The 17,559-nt window shown below is 40.1% G+C and overlaps 1 protein-coding gene across 1 annotated transcript in view; it reads right to left on the bottom strand.

The window, feature by feature from the left end:
- The window catches only part of LOC133964913 (myelin basic protein-like), a 58,675-nt gene that overhangs the window by 27,501 nt on the left and 13,615 nt on the right, over window positions 1-17,559 (bottom strand). The window contains exon 2 of the mRNA XM_062399234.1: window positions 12,353-12,411. Within this exon, the coding sequence (XP_062255218.1) occupies window positions 12,353-12,411 (59 nt within the window). The remainder of the gene's footprint in view (window positions 1-12,352; window positions 12,412-17,559) is intronic.

Raw genomic sequence — 17,559 nt, 5'->3', positions numbered from 1 at the left:
CTTCCTCTTGCCTTGGGCTCCCTTTAGAAGGTACGCACTTTTGTCTCTCTTCTGACTTTCATTACTTTTAAGTTGTAAATAACATCAGAAGTTAGTGTACATGTTATATAATGTTGTTTTAATGATTTCATGTTAGTTTGTTGTGTTGTTGTTTATTGTATTTGTGTAAACCTGCATGTGATGGAGATGCTGCCCGTGTAGGTACTGTAAGCAAGCTTAGCGAACATTGTGTTGTTAGCGGAATGCGTAACGCTACGTGTATTGTACAGGCAGAAAACGTGTGAAAATCCCAGAGAAAAAGATACTACACATCTTAATGAAAGTTTTCTTTTGCAAGATTATTCTTCACATTCGTCAGAAAGTATGGCACAGAGTTTGATCAAGGCAAAACCTGATGGAACCAGAATGGCAATCAGTAGTGTGCATAATTCTGACATGGCCCACTAGTCCCCTTACATTAATTTAAACTGCACACACTAATAGAGATTACTCTCCTTACTGCTAATTGTCTTTGAGTTCCATTAATTATTTCCTGGCTAATCAGTGATCTTGATCCATGTTCCTCCCAGACCCATACCACATCCTTCAACCATGTTATGTGGGAATAACTACATACAAACCAGAAAAAAAGGGGCAGGGGTGAACACCTAAAAAGTAGCCGATAGTTGAAAAGTAACAATCTGCCAATAGACTACATGTTATCGTCTTCAGCCCTTACGGTAAAATGCTACAGTGAGCATGTGCCTGAATAGAAAAAAGGTTACTGAAATTGTAAAGTCAACACAGATGTTACCGTGTCAGGTGGGAAAAGAGCCTGGGGTTGATGCTTCTCTTGATACAAAGTCTGTGATCTAATTTAAACGTTTTGCATGATCACACCCATTTAAAATCCTAATAGTTTATATAAGCGTCAGGCTCCAATAATCAAAAGTTTCTTTAGCTGTCACTACAGAGGGCTGCTGGGAAAAAACCTGGCAGTGGGACCCAGACAAAACAAACAAAACTTAAAGAGATGTCAAGTCAAGGTCTGAGATGTTTGTTCTGCAGATTGTCATGTATAGTGGCCCTGAGAGCTCACTACACCACAACTTAGGAAAATTGCTGATTGAGAAGTATGGTTAAAGTACAACAATATGTTTGGTGACTCGTCGTCCTGACGGGCTTCGTCATGGCGGGTGAACTTAAGTTTCAACCACTGGTGTAATAAGTCTGTATAACAAATATTGTGGTTCTGTAATGTAACATTTGTTCTTCAATGTGCTGTAGCCAGCACATGTTTACAAGTGAAATGTTATATGCTAACGAGCTTCACTTTATCGGTCACAGCCGGGTCACGCCATTTTGTTAGATGCCGCTGATGAGTTGAAGTGTGTGTGTGTGCGGAGCGTAAAATGGCGAAATGTTTGATGAAGGAAGTGCTAGAAACGGGAATTGGTTAATATTATATGTGTGTATGAGAGATATTCGTCGTGTGTGTGTGTGTGTCTGTCTGTGTGTAATCAGAGTAATGTGTGTATGAGTCAGTGTAGGAATTTATGTAAAGTGAATGTGTTTCAGTCTTGTAAATTAGTATTTATGTATTTGTCATTTCATTTTTGTATTATTTTGGGGTATAATGTTAACAGAATGGAGAATTGAGATGATGATGTGTGAAGATCTGTAAATTGTGATATTATATAATAAATGAGTTCAGCCTGAGCAAGATGCTAAACTCTGTCTCCTCCCTTCTTAAATCCACAGACTATATCCATCTATCTACTTGTTACGCAGCGCTCCCTAGCCTGTGTAACCCTTGGTGCAAGTCCAGATTTCCCCTGGGTCTGGTGCCGGTAACATAGACAAAACATAACCAGAGTAAGAAAACATCTTCCTCAATTTGACAAAACAACACATAACACTCAACACAACACATTTCAGACAACACAACTAATTATGCACAACACATTACAGACAACACAATTCATTACGCACAACACAACACATGCACAGCAAAACACTTTACGCACAACACACACAGCTATTAGACTATATGGGGGGAAAAACTGAATCTATCTGTGCTGGCACTTCAACATTTCCACTCCTGAGTACGTTTTCCATTATGAGGTTAATCCAAAACTGTGGGCACATTGATCAACATTAAATGAGCATACAGGGAAGTGCATGTAACAAAGTCCTGGCAGCCTGGGGGGATGTGGATAAGTGTGGCGAGCAAGCACTTAACATTGCAAATCATACAGAGACCAGCAAGTGCACCCTCCTTACGAAAATGTGTTTGTCCTTACAATCACGTAAACAAATTATGTTAATACTTTGAAATAAAGAAATGTGTTATCTCTTCATATCAGACACTAACCCAAATATTCGACTTAGATTTGACTCTTCCTACTATAGAGTGTGATTGTTATCTTAAAAGACTGGCCTTATACCTTTACTTCTTTGGAAGAAGTACGATATTGATATGTACGATTTATTGATACTGAAACGCACAGTGGATGGCGGTAATGCACCTTGACGTTTGTTGCCACCCACCAATAAACCAAACCAAGAAGAAGAAGTTTAGTTTTACTGCTATTCACAGACTTAGTTAAATCTTCTTTAAGTCAAAGGGTGATGAATTGATTGGTTAGGGTAAGGTTTGGGGTTAGGAGATTTCCTCAAACCAATTTTAAGTGGGTTATAACAGTTTTTTTTATTTATATCAGTAAGATATTTCCTTGATGGTTGTATTAATGTGTGTTTGTGCTCTCTTTACTGGTTTTAAGTGGGAAGGTCTCAGCTGAACACTCACCAATCAGGATATAAATTGCCATGCTTGTTTAACCCCTGTCAATCAAATCACACTTTTATTTAGCTTTTAATAGAATTTAAAGTTAAAGTTATAACTAATTACATACTTTGAGCAGGAGCATCCACCGAGAGACACATATTTAAATAGGTTCATTTTACTTGAATACAAAGTCACATAAAATGTGAAGTGAAAGAAAAATAATTTAAAATTAAGAATGCATATAAAAAATAGTAGGAAATTGGCTGAGGTGGCAAGAAAAAGAAAAAGGGCTGATCCAAAGTACCGGAATCATTGTTTTAGCAGAGAGAGCACGTGTATTTTTGTGGAACGATAAAGCTTTATTATCATTGTATTCCCACAGCATACTAAGCATTCAACCTTTGTTGGATTTTGTTCACACACACACACACACACGCAAGGATACAGGTGTCCTGCGTCAGTTTTCAGCTTTGTACTTCTTGTGAGTGTACAATTAGAAATGGAAACCCCAAACATTCTCCAGGAGCATTCCAGGAGCTGATGGGAATGGTTCAGCATGTATTGGGGCTTTCTGAAATTTAGGAAAAGCCCACGATTTGTACTAAGAGAGACAGAGGAGTCCAATAATCTGAGATGGGAAAGTGGCCTCAGACACTATAGGTAAATACAGTTAAAATACAAACCACATTGTGAAACAATAACACTCAAGAGACTAAACAACAACTTGGACCCATGTACTGCAAATTATTCACCTTTCAAAATACCATTAGCTTGTTGCTTCCAATTATTATCTTCCACTGAATCTGTCCTTCACGATTAACAAGTGGGTCGATGGGAGAATATGGAGGAGAAGAATATCGTTGTTGATTATTCCTACGTTGACCAGAGCAACAGCTTGATGCCAACAGTGACTTCTTAAATATAGCTCTTGTTCAGGTCGATGCAGGGAGATGGTGAAACATTGCCTGACCTAGGGATATATAACCAAATCTCTGAATACAAACCTAGTTTATAGAGACGCCCATTGCTTATTAAACGTAAAATCATATTCTTGATTAAAATAGGAAATTATCCAAGTGTGTATATTTTTTAACGATAATGCAAAGTTTCATCATATGGTCATGTTTTGAGTTTCAGCTTCATGTTTTATCTTGGTTGATCGGAGTCCTTTGGAATTTACCACATTGCCCAATTTATTACCCTGTTCTGTGACGTGTTCAGGTTCCTCTATGTTTGTTTGTGTTGCTGTGATACCGTTGCCTTAATGTTTTTTCTTTCAATGCACATTATATACTGTGGTAATGCACAAAAAGCATTACCACCCTGCGGGGTGTAAGCGAGATGACGAAAGCAGCTCACACTTGCCAATTATAAATGTTTTTCTGAATGCTCCTGCTATTCTCTGTCCTCATCTGACGCCTGAGTTTTCTGTATCAGGCCATGTTCCTCTGAATTATAGACCACGTTCACAGAAATGTACAGAATCTCCCACGTAATTATCACCTCTTTAATTTCCAGGATCCACTCAGATGACACTCAGTAGGTGAATGTTCACTTCCGTCTGCCTTTGAATTGTCTTGGTGGTCCAATGACGTTGTCTTGTGATTTGTATTCGTCCCAGAGGCTGGATGGTCCTCACCTCTGCTCTAGTGTCGTGTGTGTGAAAACGTCGCCCGTGCTAAAGTTATGGTGAGAACTGACTGGTGTGCAGATAGCAAAAGATCCCCCGCTGGATTCACTGTGAGCGAATGGGGGGGGTTGATGAAACTTCTAACTAGCGACAGACACAGAAAAGGAAAGGAAAAATGGAAAAAAAGACACTGACGAGCATGTCGAGAGTTCGTGGTGATGAGCCGACAGGGTGTCTGTGTGTTGTCGAGAAAATCACAGCAGAGTTAACACCTCACTTCCTGCCTTTGCCTGCTGCACCCGCGTCGTTGTGCATGGGTGAAAAGCAATCTCTGGGTAGAACCGTAGCCAAAATGAGTACACAGGAAGAAATTTCAATGGCGAAAGTTTTTGAGGAGAGACTTTGCGTGTTTGTAAGAAACTACAGGTATGTCTTTCGACATACCTGTAGTTACCCATTCAGTTACCCATTCACCTGAGCAAGATGCTAAACTTAGTCTCCTCCCTTCTTTAATCCACAGGTAATAAAAAATAGATGAGTGCTGATGATAGTGAAAAGTGTGGTTAAAGTACAAAAATATGCTTTCAATGGTGACTTTCTTAAGAGGAATCTTCTGGCAACCTCCTCCACTCTCGCAATGTTTGTTGTTGCCAGAAACTCTCGACTCTGACCTGCCCTCTAGTGGATCTATTGCTTAACTACCATGCCGACATTAATACGCATGGAAGTTTGTGGACAGTGATGGTAACATAGTTTGAAATGGATGTTGCATACAGGCAGCATAGCGTCATTTATCCTAACCCTCAAAATGTGAACATGTACCCTTAACAACCAAGCTGTTAAACTGGAATAAAATTACAGCTTGATTCTCCAGCCGCAGTCTGAATTTGAAGCTAACGCACAAATATCACCTTGATGAGGTCGATTGCTGCTGAGACAGCGGCCATTTCAGATAGTGACCGATTCATACCTCTGTTTGAAATCAGGAATCTGCTGTTTCTGCTGCTGAATCTGCGATTTGGTAAGAATTCAAGTGGTTAATCTGCCAACTTTCTCACTGTGCATGTGCCGAGCGAAAAGAGAAGGTTTGAACTAAGTGCTGGAACATTTGGAGCAAACACTCACTTACAAGGGCATTTTGTATTTATTGTCTGTCAAGCTGTGTGAGAGCTGTTGCAAATGACCTTGCTTAAAAGACAATAGGGCTAATGTTTGTGAGCGTGTGTATTCAGCCTGTTTGAGGGGTGTCTCAGGCAGCCACACTGAGCCAAGGTGGCTGCACTTCAGCTCCTCTCAGTACTAGGGGGCCTAAGTACTCCTTATTGAGTAGAAAGAGGAGAAGAAGAGTGCAGTGATTTCAACACCTTCCAGGGTTTGGCTGATTCGATATTTTCAAAGGAACCCAAGTCCCTATTCCAGTCGTGTTCAGTGACAGATATAAGGACAGGAACCCTTCAGCGTTTCATCCTGTCCACATCTTAGAGATGTAAGACTAATGGAGCATGTGCATTTCATATGTCCACCGGGATATAAAAAGCAGGAAACATTGCGGAGCCTGGCTGTATCTTCAGAAGGCTGCGTTTACATCATAATAATGTTCCTTGGAGGTCAAGAAAACAATCACATATCTTTTTATTCAGCTGTATGCAAGTAATTAAGTTTTGAGCCAAACTGCCACAGGCCAGAAAGATAACGTTCAGAATTGTAATGGTAATTTTGTTTAAGACTATCAAAATCTTATATTTTGTGCATCACTGAGATAAAATAACATGATATTAAGATTCAGTAGATTTTTCTTTGTTTAGCAAACGTTCGTCAATATGTCCTAACTCAAACAGAATGAGGAAAAAGCTGAACATTGTTCTACTCTGTGCTTGTGTGTATCAGGGGTATTCTGGCTAAAACTTAACATTGCAGGTCAAATCTGTAAAGTCTCGGGATAGGGAAGAAAGACTTGGAAGAAATCAGATCTTCTTCTGACAGATCTCACACAGAGGAAAAGTAGAGACAGGATTTAGCCGGCTGGGCTGGTCTCAATTCAGAGCGCTCTAATTGGCTACAAACTGAGCCTCAAGCTCCCTCATCTGGAGACTCGGCCTTCATGTCAGAAGTTTTCAAACTGTAATTCTTCCAGACAAAGTGGAAGGGAAACTAACATGAATTGAATCTGAGAGGCTGGATCTCAATTAATTAAATCTAAAAAAAAAATCGGGATAATTTGTGATGGCTGCAAATAATATTATTTCCTAACTTAATAACCTGCAGCCCCTCACTGGTACATTGACCTCCAAAATATGGACATGTGTTCAAAAATATTAGACCTGTGAACCTGACATTTGACTTGTACTTACATATGGCAATAGCCACCGGAAATTAAAAGACAAGAATATAGATGTAGTCAACGAAAAAAGCTAATGTGCAACATACCTTAAAGAGATGCACTTGAACAGTTTTCATGTCATTTCCTGCATTAAAAAAATGAATTGCACATAAGCAAATGTTTTGTTTGTGACAGAGGCAGATCCAGGGGCAGGGCCAGTGCCCCATTTGAAATCTGAAGTGCCCCTGTCCTGTCAGAGGTACTTACTTACTAACTTAATTCTTAATTCTTGATAAATATGATAATTTGTCAAGGAGTTCAAACATTTTAAAACATATATTCAATGATATTTGGCTTTGAAACGACATTAATGTGCACCTTACTGAATCAGGAAGTGTGAGTGGATGTTGGACATGTAATTGGCTCATCTGTGTAAATTGTGACCACTTTATTGAACCCAAAGTATCAAAAATACTCGATCTGACACTGTGTTTGTGAATTCACAAAATTACTTGTGACAACATCTGATGTGAACTGTACTGTGGCTAATACGTGTACCACAGAATGAACATGTGAGATCATTTTCAGAAATCATGTCAGAGTAGGGCTGGGCAATATTGAAAAAAATCTTATCAAGATGATTTATTTGCAACGATATCGATATATATCATGATATTAGGGCTGCAACTAACTACTATTCTAAATGTCGATTAGTCACAGATTCTTGAAACGTTTAATCGACTAATCGGATTATATATGACACAAATTCTCAATTGCTCTTATTTAGCAAACAGATTTTAAAACCAAGGACAGAAAAAGTGCTAGTCAAAAAGTATATTTTATTTTATTTTATATGCAAAGTAGCATGAATTTGTGTGTGAATAAAATCGACTCCAAGCATTATAGTCTTGTTTTGGAGTCATTTGATTTGTGTGTGTTTCTGTCTGTGTGCTTGCTCTGTGAAATGATCTTCTCTCTTGCCGTCCGTCTCTGCTCTTGGGGCAGCGGCCCAAGCTTAAGACTGTTGCCATGGAAACACAATTGAGCGTGAACCACACATGCCGAAGTTAACATTGGGTAAGGGGGCACTTTCAGATGTGCCCCAGGAAATCTGCCTTGCAACTCGACTCGAATAATGCGAAACGCGACTCCAGCTCCTAGCCTGTTGCCTGCTCGGCTTCACCTGAGCTAACAGGCTAATACGACCTGAGACTGTGGACAGGTTTCACTCACATATCGGATGAATAATACCGTTTGATATACGTCTTGTTCTCCTGACAGAGAAGCTAAAGACGTCTGCGCTCCCGTTTCTGTTGTGAGTCAAGTTTAGTATGTATTTACTTCCATCAGCAGCTCTGGTAAAACAACGTGCTGCACGGCACAAAAAACACGCGCTATGACGTAACCAAATAATCATCAACGAGTAAATTCGTCTGTCAATATTTTTTCATTGATTTGTTGACGAAGCACCCCTACATGATATAAATTGGAATCAGCGCCACTGCACTGACACGCATTACTCTGCATAGGTCAACAAGTGACTCTGCTCCTCTGATCTTTTCTAATCACTCACACTTAGAACTGATCCTTATAAAACAACTATTTCTATTTGTCCTTTATATTCCTTTCGGAACATAGGTGAGCCATCCTCTCCAGTTTCCACGTCCGCCCCTTCTTCTTGAATTCCTGCTCTGTGCTCCTTCTCCAGGTGTTTTGTGGTCGTCCTCTACCCTGTTTGCCTTGTGGGTTCCATGTCAGTTCCTGTTTTGTTATTGCTGTTATGTTTCTTAGTAGTGTGTGTCCAATCTGCAGAAAGAACTTCTGTCTGCAGGTGTGTGTGTGTGTGTGTGTGCACATCTCTGTCCCTCCTCACACAGGAACATTAGGACCTGTGCTGCTGCTGCTCCTCCGCCCTGTGCTGATCCCGTCAACCTAACTTGAAGTGGCTGTAACTCTATTCTAGCCACATGATTGGTTCGGTGCAGCGCTATTGTAATTGTCACTGGCTATTTGTGTTGTCTGTCAAAACATGGATGTAATGAGTTCTATCGATCATGTCGTAAATTTCTATCAAATTATCTCTTTCATTTTATCGCCCAGCCCTGAGCAAGAGCCAGGGAGTCATGTCAAATGGAGACAAGTGACAGTGACTGTATGTCCTTGATTCAAAGTCTTTGGCTATGGTCCCAATGTTACTGTCAGTAGAAAAATGATATTTCTGACTGCTGACATAGATTATCTCTGATTGTTCAGCATCAGTAGATCTCAAGTCGAGTCAAATGATGTATTATGATATACCACATCCTGATGTCCACGTGGATATCGGAAATAGCCACAAAATAAAGAAGTCTCTGATTGGCCAGTGATCTGCACAAACACCATGTGGGGTCAGAAATATAAAGTGTGTGTGAAATTGAAGTGTTTTTACATGTGGATTCATTATTTTTAGATTTTTTCTCTTATCAACCAAGTGTGTTTGATAAAAAAGAGATACAATATCAAATGACTGAATTTGTAGAGTCAGATATGAAACTGGGAGACTACCTGTCGGTTTATTTATGGAGGAATTTTCAGGCTTTACACACAGTGATGGGTAAATCTGGCAAGATTTGAGCATACCCCACTTCATGCCTCTGTCTGTAATTCACTGTTGGCACACCCCTTTCCAGAGAGAGGATAAAAGAGGATGAATATATTCTTGATATCTTGTTATTGTACTCCTATACTATTGCGGTAATAATTCAGTGGTGAATCTAAACCAATCAGGAGGTGTAGTTCTTTCACATTCTTATGGTGTGAATTAAACATTCAGACCATGGATCATGTAACCATTCAGAATGTTACTGTCAAGGTCAGATGCTCAGGACATTTTCCAGAAGCTTTCTCGCCAGCCGCCTCGTAAAATGTCTACCGAAGGTCTGAGTGAGTCCTTGTCAGTATACAGCAGTAAAACATCAAACTCATGGAAGTATGCATGTTGATGATATATAACATGTGACGGTTACCCAACTGAAGAAAAAACTAAAATAATAGAAATATCTCAGGATCGCAATCACCCAGAAGAGAATGAGACGTCAAATTGGCAAGACGATTAGATTCAAGAGCTTTTGCAACAAAGGGCTCTTTGTTGCAATGTACTATAAATTAAAACTGCAGCAGAATTTAAGCATCACATCCTGTTCTACCAGGCGCCACCCCTCGTCTGAATGTTCTGATATGTTCCTGTTGTTGTGACATGTCTGATCAGAACAATCTTCATATGTGAAAGGGAACTCTAGAACCAATCTGGGGCCAGTGTTAAATAATTCCAAGTGGACTTTATGGCATTAAATTATCAGCAGTATGAACATTTCAGGTGCCTGAGAGAGAAACATTTTGTCGGGGCCTTTGATGAGGTGTGGTTAAAGAGATACAGGTACATTTCACCCTTCCTGAAATGATGAGGGATTGGAAGCAGGATCACGACTCAGACAACAGCATCCAAACACAACCCTCTTTATTGTGTCACGCTCTGTTCCTGCTCCACTGTCACTATGACAACTGGGCGGTTTTGCCGGATCTGTGAATTGACTCTTATGTCACGATAATCAATCCCAAAGAAAGTAAGGGGGAAGGAAATGACAGATCGAGAGGGACACACAGCTTAACCACAAAGCCAAATTAATAAATAACGTTGCTTCGGTGCAACATACTGCTCTAACACCTTCCCTGTCAGCTTCACACTCTGACTCCTGCTCTGATTCTCCTCAGGGTGTGCTCTGCAAGCGAAGGAAACCCATCAGCTGCAGGCTAAGCCCTCGGCCTCCCTGCTGGTCGGGGGTCTCTTGTTCCCCAGCACGCCAACATAATACTTTGCCCATATAAGGCACCCAATATAAGGTAGTGAGACCAAAGGCAGACTGAAGCTTAATATGCGGTTGGCCTCACATGCTGACATTTGTTTTGTTCTTTTTCTACTTTCTTCACCTCCTCGCTTGTCCTTGCTCCCAGTCTGTGGTGAGGGTCCTCTCACACCAAGCTCGCAATCCTCTACAAATCTGATTGCAGCCACAGGCATAATAGGTCAAAGTCATTATATCTGCAGTGAAAAGCTGCGACAAAAAGGGACTTAAACAAGGCTAGGGTCAATTACACAATGTCATTTAATTACATTACTGGCCTAGTTTGAGCATGGTCCTCCCCTGTGCCCAGCACACAGGAGCCTGTAATGTCTGCACTCACTTCACAAAACGAGGTGTCGGAAAAAATCTATCTCTCAAACATATTTGCTCTCTTGAATTACAGCACTCTGAGAGGCAGACTGCTTTTGTGAAGTAGCTCCGGGGACACAGAAGAGCACCTTGTTTGTTACTACAGAATTGGACATAATTGGTCACTAGACTCCATTTTACTTGCCATCTGATCACACCTTCTGTTGAGTACCACTATAAAGTATTGTGTATTTTCCTTAACTCACAGTTCCAGCCTGATGCTCTCAATGCAATATATAATCTTGTTCCAACACTATACTGTAACAGGAGGAAGCGCAGTCCATCAACTGGCATCACATCCTTGCTGTGCAGTGTGAGACTTGAATTCCCCGTGTAAAGCATCTGGTTCAACACATTACATGATGCACGAGCAATGAAACATCAGTTTTACACTTTTCATTTCTGCCCTGGTAAAAAAAAAATTGAGAGTGCTGGAGGGAATTTCATATGGATGGTCAATTATCTGTGTCAGACGGCTGAACCTTCCAGATGATCATGGAGCCATGAGATGTGTGTACCTGGCTTTAGTGTCAGCCCTGATGCACACAATCATCTATTAACTTTCTCCAGTTCATATGGGTTTTGTCGCGGCTGCGCTGTTGCAGAGAGGGTTGTGGTTTTTTGAAGGGTTAATGTAGGGCGTCGCACAAGAGCCACGGAGAATAATTGTGCATTGGTTGCTGCCATGACAACACAGTTTAATTAAGAGAGGGATGCTGACAATTACAGCAATGATTGTTTTAAACGCAGCTTGTAAACTATATCAAAATCAACCTACGCAGAGATACTTTAAAAGCTAACCTTCCAAAATGTGATTTTCAAAATAAATCTATAATTTATATTAAAAACGCAAAAAAAGAAAATCACCAAATCTAATGTTTATACAATTACTGAGAATAAAAAATATGCAAAAATTAACAATCTAAGAAATGGACAATAAGTATTTTTGTTAATGCATGATGTATATAATCCTTGCTGCCGAAAACATGTAGGCGGTTCAGAAATAAATAAAAATCACATAAAAATTTCTATAAATATATCTATCCACAGACCTTGGACATAAATTCACTGCATTTGTAGGTTCATAATGAAATGTTCACCTTTGTGCTGAGTTACATAATGTGCCATTTTCAAAACACATTCAAGACACACACACTTCGTCAGACTGAAAGCACAGTAGAGGCAGTAAATCAGTGTGAGTGAAGGAGGCTGAGCTTGTCTGGAACACAGTCCAAAGTCCTGCTGATAAAGGCAAGTGTTCTCACTGATAACAAGTAATCCAACACATGCTTCATTCCCACATCACAAAACTGCTTAACATGTAATTATTACACCTCATGCACAGACCAAGACATTAAAGGTGCTATTGCACAGCAAAGACTTACCATGCTGTCTGTGGGTGATTCCTTCTTTCCTAGATGCTGGCCCATGCTAGTGACAGAGACTGTAAGAAAAACACAAGATAGCAGAGTTAACACCAGGAGAGGACTGTAAACATGTTATGTGAAGATTGTTTACTCCTCCTTCTCTTTAAACAACCCTAACCCTAACCACAATAACAACACAGGGGTATCCAATGCTCATCTGTTACCGTTTTGTAATGACTGAAATGTTATGGAACTTTGACTTCAACAGGAAAACCAATCAAGACCAATGACACTCATATTGAGATTTTATAATTTTGATTTATATTATTCTTTGAAAATATTGACATGCTCTAATCTTCAGCAAATACGTAACCTTCCTCGCACTGTCCATTGCTGCAGCTCCTCTTTTCAGCCTCTGTGTGAAACACTCCTGTCCCTTTAAGGCCCCCCCTCCCCATAAGGCCCAGTCCACTGTGATTGGCCAGCTGACTCACTCTGTTGTGATTAGTAAATTGTGTATGTAGGAAATGATGCCATTCCGCATTTGCTTTACCTGGCTTTGTTAGGGGGTAAACCAGACAAGCTGCTGGATGTGCTTTATGCAAATGTGGGCCATCATTGCCACATTACATCATAATGGAGCAGGAGTATTAATCATACCGCGGACATGTTTCAGGAGCTTCAGGACAGTTTCTGTGGGGAGGGCTGCGCCCTCTACTTCAGACTTTATAGGGTTACCGACGCTTTACATACATAAAACACACTATAAGAAAGAGAAAGTAAAAATAGTTCACAATCATCAGATGAATGTAATAGCATCTATCTTCAAGCTGTACTTTTGAAATTAGAACTAAAATAGCACAGCTCATCTACTATCACAGAGTATCGCACAGTCCTGTGGTTGGTGTGCTCTGCTTTCACACCACAAACAAAGATGGCCACTCTGAAGCGGGCCCAGAGCCTCCGCTCTTAATTTGATTTAAGGCTTTCACACCAGCCAAAACCAAATTGAATGAAATCAGCAAACGTGCCCCATTTCGATTAAGCAGATACAAACGCGGCAGGTGTTCGCAGCACCTTTAGTGAGGTGTCAGACTCCCCGAATTTAGGCTGACCCCGATTTTAAAAGCGAAGCCTGTCCTGATCGATACCAGGTCTTAGCCAACTCTCTCTCCCTCTGAAGTGCCATTAGAATCCTTTTCACTAATGCTTTTTTTTTGTGCTGCTGTAGCCTGCCAGTGATTAGCTGATTCTTCATTAGCACCACCATCTCTGAATCAGATACAGTTCTCCATAGTCGATGATGAACTTTTACTTTTATAAGAAAAACTTCAAACCTTGTTTATCCTCACATTCACCTGTTGCCGTGCTGTCTGACTAAATCAGAGCTCAGCCCCATATCGCACTGTGTTTCCTCTGTCACATCTTCGGACAAGAGTTTACATCAGACTCAAATGTTGCTTAAATACCTGCAGCAAACTGACTGACAACTGGCGTATAGCCCAGTCTCTACAAATCACTGAGTCCTGAAAGATACGCTTCCAAGAGGCAAAGCAGAGCGGAAGGAAGTCTCAGTGTTCACGATGTAGAGGAAGTGAGAAATGTCTGTGAAGTGACAAGAGATCTTATAGCTCCTAGTTCACAAACACATTAACCAACCAAACAAGCATTTTGAAAATGAGATGCAAGAAGTCAAAGATTCTTCCTTAGATATTTGGTGGAAGTAAACTAATGCTTATCAAACAAACTCTGAATAGTGCATAGGAAATATCTGCCTGCACAGACCACTTGAAAACAGTATTTTTTTCCTTTTAGAGTTGTACTTCTGGAGCTACTTCAGATGTATTCCTTGTCATTAGTGAGTCCTGCTCAAACAGTTCTACAATATGCTTTTACTTTTTTATGGTTGTGGTCTGGACATTGTGTGCAGAGCTTTTTATATAATATAACTGTTTGTGTTCATCTTGCCTGGTTTATCTTATATAATTGATAAAAAGTTATAATTTTCTGTGGGTTATATATATGAGTTTGAATGATTTACTTAACTTTGACATTTCTTTAGACCCAAGTTCACAATAAAAAACAGAAAATTATTACTTAAAATAAATGTTGTGGTCTTACTTTGACAAATACATGAAGAGGAAGTGATTCTATGAAAGCCTTAGTTGCCATGATGGAGATCAGCACCCACGACATCATGTCTGTGTTAGATCAATATGGTCAATTCAAAAATAATACAATTATCACAATGATCTGGGGGAGAGATAATATTGCGGTTGTAGCCCAGAACCCGCTAGTTGACAAAAGCTAGTTACCTGAGGGCATAGAAGAAGACCAGCTCAACTAGACAGTTAAGGTCTGTTTATTGAACAAATCGTGTCCAAATCATAACAAATTGGACACTGCACTTCCTTGGGGCCCATAACAGTAAACATGCAGAGTGTGAAGTTGATAAGGTAATCTTAAGATATGTGTTCCACATACGGACAGACAGATTTCTGGAATAAGGTGGTGGAACACTATTTGATAGTGCGTGCTCTGAAGAATATTTATATAAGCTGTAAGTGTTTGGTAATGAATTTTAATGATGGTCTGTTGATGCACAGAGCCAACTCTGTTGAAAAATGATTTTAATAACTTTAGAACTCAGTATGTAACAGAATAGTTATTTGAATTTTAAATCCACCTCTCACATGCAATATTCATAGGTCAATCAGTCCAAACACTTCAAAAACTATGTTAATATATCCTTTGAATGATTTCCAGAAGAAGAAAGTTCTAAAATAATATCAAACTGCAAATTCACGTGTGATTTTTATTTCCTTATTTCCTTATGTAAGGGTCAAGCAAGTTTAATTGAATATAACACTGTGTGCATAGAGCTCCCAGTGAATAAAGATTAACCATGGAGATGTGTTATTACATCCCCTGGCCTCTGAACAGGGAGCACTGGGGTGCACTGTTTACCACCAGCAGCAGTTTAAGATAGTGTGCTTCAGGATCTCAGGGAGGAACACGGGTAATTAAAATGCAAGAAGCTTAACAAAGATATTGAATCGCAGCCACATGGCTCAAAGTAAACAGCTCTAACCATAGGAGCAGAATTAGAAAAATAAAATAAAATAATAAAACTTGAAACTCTTCTAAGAGTTTCTCAAAATCTGTCTTATTTTACAGGTGACGTATCGACTCCTCTCGATCTGCGTCAATCATGTTAAATACTAAATCCTCCCGTAATTGATGTCCCTTATTGAGCTGATCGCTTGCACCTCGGTGCAGATCAATACAAGAATAATACATCTGTATATGTTAGACAATTAAGACAGGCTTAATGTTAAATAGACCGCATTTATAGATCACTTCGCCAGTGGATGACCCACTACCTCATGAGCCACACTGGGGGAGAGCTGTATAAGATGAAAGGCAACCCTCCTGCTCTCACTTCAGCCTCTCTGTCATGTTATGTTCCCAAAAACATCTGACAGCAGGGCCAGACACAAAAAAAAAAAAAAAAATGGCAATGTACAAGCGTCCACTGCCAGCAGAAAAAAAGAGGAGATTACACAAATAAAGAAGGAAATGGGAAAAATGATTAGTAATCGCTGGGATGCACAAGTTAGTCTACCACCAGGTTTTCTCACTCAGTCACTGAGGTGTTCTTCAAATAGAATACAAAATAATTATTATTATTAAAATTATAAAAATAAGTAAGGATAAAGTCTGGTAAAAGATTAAAGCTATTGTCGTTTCCTTTATGTGAATATATGGTATGGCTGTGACGGTATGGATTAGTATGCACCGCAGTGATAATAGACCTATTACCACTGTTTGCCTGCTACCCCTAGAAGAAGAATCCTGTAAAGCAATTTAAGATATTCAGATCATTCACCTTCCATAAATTTAATTATGTGTATTCCTGCGTAGGTGCGATGTGGCTGCGGCCTCTGTCAAATTCCATGCCGCCTCGCGACAAAATTCTAGTACAGTGGAAACCGCTTATTTTGCTGCTTACATTTCCCTCTTTCTCTTTCACACACTGAAACAAACTCAGCTGACGTCCCGGCCCCTGCGACAGTATAAACGTTGATTTGTTTGAAAGGAAACCACAATATCAACACTGATCACCACACAATGACCGATAAATTTCTTCAATGAGTTGAATCTTTCTTTATAGCAGTGCGCACTCTGCTCGCTCTCTTCCTCTCTCACACACGATGCACACACTAAACTAAGACAATGTATGCAGAGCCTAAGGAGATGCTCTGCTTGGTTTGGTTTGATATGGTTGGCAGTGAGCAGCGTGATTGATAGAGACACTTAGAGGAGCGGTAGGTTACTGACAGAGTCGGCAAATACTGAAGAAAAAAAACTGTGGTATTGCGATAATGCGTTAAATCGGTAATGCAGTTACTGTCACAAACCAAATATATGTTATCGAAAGGACTTGACGTGACCATTTTATGCAATCTCTTAGACAAGTCAATTACTTGAAGGTAGTGCAGCTGTAAGATAAGCATTGTGGACACCGCTGTCAGTATTCAATGACTTATAGTGGCCAAAGCTCCTCGGTACAGTTTTGGAGAGTTTGTGTCCACTGCAGCCTCAGATGTGTGTTATCGTCGGACACTAACAGAGCCTGACGTGGTCTCCTGCTGTTGTAGCTCATCCACCTCAAGGCTGGACGTGTTGTGCTTTCTGAGATGCTGTGCTGCCCACCACTGTTGTAAAGTGTTATGTCAGGAATGATAGATATGTGAGAATATCAGCGGGATTACTTACTCTTCCCCATCATTTTGGATAAGGTGAAGTAGACTGGCGGAGAATAAACCTTGACAAGCCCACAAAACACTGTGTTATCTACAGACAGTAGGTATCGATTGTCTTTCTCAAAGCCAAGCTGAGTGTGCTGAGATCAAGTCTGACCGGGGTGTTTGTACAGCATCAGTTATCAGTTCCTCGTTGGTCTTGCTTGTAGCTTAGTAACAGCTAATATCGTTATCATTGAGAAAGACCTTGAGAAAGATTCACTTCCATTGTATTGGGTTTGGCCTCAACAATGTTTACCCCTGAGACTCCAAAAGTGCTTTGTGGAATCAAACACTTCACCCACCCCTCCATTGGTATGGAGTAGATAATGAGTGGATCCATTTAAGTAAATCAAGCGTTAAATGTGCATGAACCTCTGCTGATCTCTGTCATCAACAAAACGCTCACGTCCACAGAGC

The sequence above is a fragment of the Platichthys flesus genome, chromosome 11 (assembly GCF_949316205.1).
Source record: "Platichthys flesus chromosome 11, fPlaFle2.1, whole genome shotgun sequence".
Classification (NCBI taxonomy): Eukaryota; Metazoa; Chordata; class Actinopteri; order Pleuronectiformes; family Pleuronectidae; genus Platichthys; species Platichthys flesus.
Note: the sequence above shows the minus strand (reverse complement) of the source record. Positions and strands in the feature narration are given on the sequence as shown.